The sequence below is a fragment of the Schistocerca cancellata genome, chromosome 3 (assembly GCF_023864275.1).
Source record: "Schistocerca cancellata isolate TAMUIC-IGC-003103 chromosome 3, iqSchCanc2.1, whole genome shotgun sequence".
NCBI classification, from domain to species: Eukaryota; Metazoa; Arthropoda; class Insecta; order Orthoptera; family Acrididae; genus Schistocerca; species Schistocerca cancellata.
Window position 1 is genome coordinate 522981520 of NC_064628.1, and position 6762 is coordinate 522988281.

Below are 6762 nucleotides of genomic sequence, written 5' to 3' on the forward strand. Positions count from 1 at the left end.
GGAAAGTTATAGGTGGAATCTTTGGGGCCCCAGGGACTTTCAATCTGGTTTATTTTCTTCAGTCTTAATGGAATGTCAATGTTGTGACAACATGCAACCTTACACTGCATATGTCACTGTGGAGGAAATCAGGACATTTGGGTGGGATATTCTCTCCACCCTAAATTAATGTCTTTTAGGCTCTGTGAAAGAACGGCTGCAATACCCACACTTAGAGATTCTGAAGGACCCAGAAAGCATTCTCTCTGTCTTTGGGAGACCAGAGCAGCTTTATTGCAAGGAATTTTACCAACATAGGCGTGGTGGAAAAATTATATAAGTAGTAGGAAAGTTCATAGATTGACTGTGTACATGGTTTGTCTGAGACATAAAACTTAATATTCTCCTCCAAATGGGAAAATATTTTTGACTCCCGCGTAAATATGGAGAAATGACTATTGTAGTAAAATGAGAATTCAAAGCTCGTACTTAAAAGATTTAAGTTGTGCCGCCACCCCCCCCCCCCCGCCCCCCCGCCCCCTCCTCCAACTAGCTATTTAAGAGTGGAACTGTAGAGATAGCCTGACAGTGGTTCGATGTACCTCCTGCCAAGCACTTTAGTGTGAATTGCAGATTTGTCGTGTAGATGTATATGTAGAATTGGTTTCTTATGGCTCAGTAAGACCTTGGTACAAAAAACTGAAACAAAATGCCTGATCATTTGTTGTGAGGCAGGTACTTGTAGCGTCAGGCAGTTTTTTCTCTTGCTGTAGTCTACAAACAAGATGCTCTAAATAGGTCTGAAACCTTTTCTCCTAAACATGTGTTGAGCTTCTTTGAAGGCCACAATTCATAATACTTCAGTTAATTTTAAATTATTCATAATTTTCACAGTTAGCCTGCTGAATGTGAAAAAATTATGGCTAAAGCAGCTGTTATATTTGTTCAAAGTGAACAAAAGGTCCCCTATAGTTAAAAGACTGCTTAATCCATTGAGAACCTTCACACTAGTGGCTTTTGTACAGAAGTCATGGGGAGAATAGCAGCCATGCGTGACATTAGGATTTACTCTAAAAATTTTTTTGAATTTTGAAGAAATACTGGCTAAGACTGATGACAAATGGATAGAACAACTTGAAACTTCAAACTAGAATCTTTTTTACCAGGAATTTCTGTACAGGGTGAACACAGAGGAACATGAAATTTTCAAAAATTCATGCAAACAAAACTGTACAGTTATTTGCTTCAAACCGTATCCTCTTCAGAGAATATCTGTGGAAGGTTTTACATATGGCAGGAACATAATATTTTCTCTGTGAATCACACGGCAAATGCCGAGATGATGATCACACTTGTCTGAGATGTCGCACAGGACATCTTTCCAACTTTGTTTTAGTATTTTTTTGCATTGGAGTTTCTTTTGTAGAGTAAAGAGTATAGCATTGATTCCTGTAAGTGGAACGTCTATTAAAGAAAATAAGTGGTTACATGGGTTAGATTTTTTGGCTTCTCACTGTGCTTTTATTTATAGAATTGGGCCAAAAGATCTTATTCATTTAGTGTGAATTTGAGTCACAGATAGTGATAGAATTATCTTTGATTTAGCATGCATCTTCATAATAAAGGACTAGGTTACTAAAATTAAATAAATTATGGTACATAAAAAAGTTCATTTTTATACTAATGTCTTTTTAAACTATTCTTCTATGTATTTGTTCTAAGTGCTCATTTTTCTATTTTTCAGAGGTACCAAAAATTTTTAGATGATGTTACACCTTACACAACAGCGAGGTGGATATTTGCAGTTCTTCTCATACTGGGTTTTTTAACTCGAATATTTGTATTACAGGTATGTTTCATTAGAACATTCCTCTAAGTTTTGTATAGATGGTGAGCGATTTTGAAATACTTCTTGTGGTCTCAGCAGATTTTAAAATGACCCGTTATGATGGCTGAACATACAATTTCCAGTGTGTGGCAGTTCATTAAATAGAATTAGATTATGCTTCTCCTTAAAAGTTTGTACTTGTTATTCAAGTAATTATACAAAAACTGCCCATTAAAAAGTCTCAGTAATGTAGTGAGTTATACCAGTTCTCACTGATCATAATTTCTTCAGTAGGTATCTGTCAGCAAATCTACAAAAAGTGTTTCTTGGTTGCTGTGTATTTAAATGTACTGAGGGTAAATGTATTCACTGACCTGTAACACAATGTCTTTAATTTTTGGATGTAATAGTTAATGTTTTAGGCTGTTAAAATGTTGGTGTATAAGTTCAATGCTATATTTGGGTGTTATTGATCTCTGTAAAATGTTTCATTGAAGGAATTTCAAAGATATGTGACCAACCTTATTTTCACAGTATGAACGGAAGGAACATAAGTTCAAAATTGTTACAAATCTTTCAGTGATAATTGTGGCAGGTAGCATTGTCATTTCATAATGATGAGAATGCACATTTGGATAACTGTTTACAGCAATGACACACAGAATTGTATGGGTGTACATTTCATCAGTTTCTGATTTGTGTCGTACAGTTGAAACAATAGATTAATTTAAATGGGATTTCTGTACTTCTGAAAGCTTCAGGCAGGCTTGTGAAGTTGTTATTAGATAACAACATACTTCCACCATATTCATGGCAGTTGAACTCTGTGTCTGTGTATTGACTTAGAGCAACTAGCAAAATCTAATAGAAACTTCCAGATTTGTTGAAATTTACCATGTGCCTGTCAGAACACTCACCATTATTAAATTGTATGTGTGTCCTTCCAGATGCTGAAGGAAATTTTAACCCCCGAATTAGTTGGTTACAAAGTGGGAATAAAATTAAGTCAACGGATAATATCTTTCTACTAATCAAAACGTCTTGTGCCCCAGGTTCGATCAGACCCACTGCCAAGATTTTCAGTAAGAAAAGCAGCAAATTTGGCTGAAGACTTCAAGGTACAGCGATTTACTCTTGTTCTGCCAATGGTCTCATCAAGGAAGCAGGGAAGCAGCTAGTGATTCAGAGCATGCACTTGCTTTTGGGGCGGGAAATGGCCACTAAAGTTGAAAGAATCAGCAATGATTAATGCCATAAGGATGCAGTGTCCACTGGAAACAACTATATTAAAGACCATAATTTGTACCATGGGAAATGTGTATAATTAAAGTGTCATGTTGATCATGAAATCGGAAAAGAATTCTGGATTAGTCCCTCATTTGGATCTCTGGAAATGGATTGCTGAGGGAGCATTGAACGGGTAACTGGGTATATAAAGGGAGACAATTCTAATAATTACAAGGGATTGGAACACTAGAGTAGGGAAAAGAATGGAGTACAGAGAGCTGAGAATATGAGCTAGTTGATAAAAATGAGAAAGGAAAAGACCCTTGGAATTCTGCAATTAATTTCAGCAAGTAAGAGCAATTAACACTGTTCAAAAATCACAAAAGATGATGTATTTGGAAAAGGGCTGGAAACACCAGAAGACGCCATTAGCTTTACATCAGTGAGGTAAAGACTCCAAAATTGGATTCGGGACTGTAAATTGGTCACAGTAGTAGTAGATATAGGCCGGAATCGTGAGTCAATGATTGTGAAGAATAGGTCGGTGTTCAAGGGAATAGTCGGGAAGAGTTGCATGTAAGGAAACAACTTGTTGAGGAATGATGATATGCGTTTGAAGTTCTTTGTGACCGTAGATACTAAATCCTCAGCCAATAGCGTCACTGGCTGTGGACATGGAGGGGCAGGTAGTCAGCACACCTCTCTCCCAGCCGTTGTGTGCATTTGTGACTGGAGACTGTAGCTATTGCTATAATGAATATCACTGTAAGCACATCAGTTAAATAGCAATCACAGTAGTTAGATAAATGTAGAGACAAATGAAGATATAAGTAAGATAATTATGAGGAAATCTTGGATGATGCGAGAAATTTCAGTTGATGACTAAAAAAACTACATATTGAAACTTCCTGGCAGATTAAAACTGTGTGCCAGATTGAGACTTGAACTTGGGACCTTTGCCTTCCACAGGCAAACGCTCCACCAACTGAGCTACCCGAGCATAACTCATGACCCGTTCTGTGAAATTTGGTAGGAGATGAGGTACTGGTGGAAGTAAAGCTGTGAGGATGTGTCGTGAGTCGTGTTTGGGTAGCCCAGTTGTTAGAGCACTTGTCCGCAAAAGTTAAAGGTCCCGAGTGCGAGTCTTGGTCTGGCACACGGTTCAATCTGTCAGGAAGTTTCATACCAGTGGACACTCCACTGCAGAGAGAGAATTTCGTTCTAAATATAATAATGCTGAGGAAATTGGTACTTCAATACAAGATACTTATGAATGAAATGAAAAGAAAATTCAGGGAAACTAAAGGGAAATGGCTGCAGGAAAAATATGAAGACATCGAAAAAGACCATCATGTCAGATCCAGGACAAGTCAAAATAACTTTTGTTGATATTAAAAGCAAGGACATCAAGATTAAGAGTGGTAGAAGAAATCTCAGTGGTCAACACAGAGGAAAGAGTTGATAGTTGGAAAGAGTACATTGAGGACCTATGTGAGTAGGTGGAACATATGTGCTCATGTGATAGAGGAAAAATTGTGTGTTGATTTGGAAGACAAGGGGACCCATTGTTAGACTCAGACTCTGAAAGAGACTTAGAAAACAGGCAAATAAGGCAGAAGGCATAGATAACATTCCTTTCCTTTGTTAATTGTTAAAATTATTGTGAGAAGTGATGACCAAACAGTCATTCAAGTTAGTGTGTATAATTTGAGACTGGAGACATACTATTGGATCTTTGGAAGAATATCATCTGCACCGTCCTGAAGACATCAGAAGCAAATAAAAGTAAGATCAGTTGAATGACCATCTTAATAGCTCATGTATTTAAGTTTCTGACAAGGATAAAACTCCATTTGTCAGAAAAGTTCCAGGACAGGCTTGTATTTCTGAGTTTGCATTACCATAAAGGAAAAAATGTTTTTTTGTTATGTGACATGGGTGCGTCCCTGAAATGACCTTGGCCATGTTTCCACATAAAATCACTAGTTGGCAGGGCTGTGTTGAGCAACATGCTGTTTGGGTTCTTGGTGCATTAGTTATGGTGACACATATGAAATGTCAATGTGATCAAAGAATGGACATCACATTAAGTCGTGTTTTTGAGTGGCATAAAAGGCTTTGTAAATGCAGAGATTCAGTACAAGGTGATCCCAGATTTGGTCGCCCATCTACAGCACATACTAATGCAAATGTGAAGTGTGAAAGGTCGTTGCTGCAGGAAGACAGTCATGTAACTGTGCATGCGGAACCAGAAGAACTTAATTTGAATCATGATGTTTGTCATAAGATTTGACTCAAAGATTTACAGAAATACAAACTTAATGCCTGACCTCTCGCCTTATCTTCTCTTCTTTCCATGAGTGTAGGATATCACAGACATCCAATGGACTGTGACAAATGAGCTTACAAACATTGTTTTAGAAAATTTCCCTGCTTGTATCTAAGCTCTGCACAAATGTTGGCAACTGTGTATAGATAGTGAAGGGGACTACTTTGATAGTGGCTAGGATCATTACTTGGTTTGAGTGATTTTCTGTTTTTTTAGAAAACTTGTTCTGGAATTTTCCTGACAAATGGAGTATGCAGAAGAATGGAAAAGAAAATTCAGAAAGAGTTGCTGTCTGCAGTTCGGCTCAGTGATTAGATACAATAGCAGTGTGTGTGTGTGTGTGTGTGTGTGTGTGTGTGTGTGTGTGTGTGTGTGTGTGTGTGTTCTCTATTTTAATACTGTTCTGACCAAAGGCTTAAATATTGTAAATAAAATAGTCACAGTTGCAAAGTTATTTTTATTTAAACCAGGGTTAGGTGTCATCAGATTATATAAAACTGTCAGATGAAGTTTCTTATGCCAGCTGCCAAAGAACTTTGCTAGGCAGCACAAGGAATTTTGTTTGACAGTTTCACATGACCTGATGGTGCCTAACCAAATGCTATTTTTTAACACCACACACACACACACACACACACACACACACACACACACACACACACACGGAAATAAAAGAAAGATTCAGGAGTGCAATTAAAATAAGGGTAAAAGGCTGTTAATGAGAAGATTCGCTAATGACATTATCTCAGCAAAAGTAAAGAATTACACAAAATGTAAAATATAATAAACAATGTAATGAGTGCAGAAAATGGGCAAAGGATGCAGGAAATTTTGTGGAACAATAAGAAATTGGGTGGCTCTTTGCGGAATGAGCAAGGCAAGGGATACTTGATAGAAAACTGACTAGAAAATGATGGGATGTTAGGAAATGTTGAGATATCAGATAGTAACTTAAATGTTACTGAAAGAAGCTGTAGAGATCAAGAACTGTAAGGAAAGAAAGTGACTGGAATATATCCAACAAGTAGTTGAGGATGTGTAAGTGCTAGTCGAAGAAGAATATGTAGGCACAGAGGGAGTGTTGTGGTAGGCAACATTAAGCCAAACAGAAGATGACATGTGTTAATGTTAATCTTCTTTTTACAATCTTTAGAAATAAAACAGATTTACTGGCTCATATAGTATAAAATGCAGTGCACTAGTTTTGAAACATGGAGATGTGCACAGACTCTGATCGAATCTGTGCGGCAGATTGATGACAATAGCTGTAACACTGGCCACCTCCGAAAATACAAATCACAAACAATTAAAATACACACACAACAAAGTTTACACAATTCACAGGCAGATGAAGCACTTATCTCCCTTAAGTAACTGACCACTGCGGCAACAGGAAGTG

General features: G+C 37.4%; 1 protein-coding gene across 1 annotated transcript in view; it reads left to right on the forward strand.

The window, feature by feature from the left end:
• The window catches only part of LOC126175339 (protein RER1), a 72219-nt gene that overhangs the window by 21149 nt on the left and 44308 nt on the right, over positions 1–6762 (forward strand). Inside the window, exon 3 of the mRNA XM_049922060.1 lies at positions 1724–1828. Within this exon, the coding sequence (XP_049778017.1) occupies positions 1724–1828 (105 nt within the window). The remainder of the gene's footprint in view (positions 1–1723; positions 1829–6762) is intronic.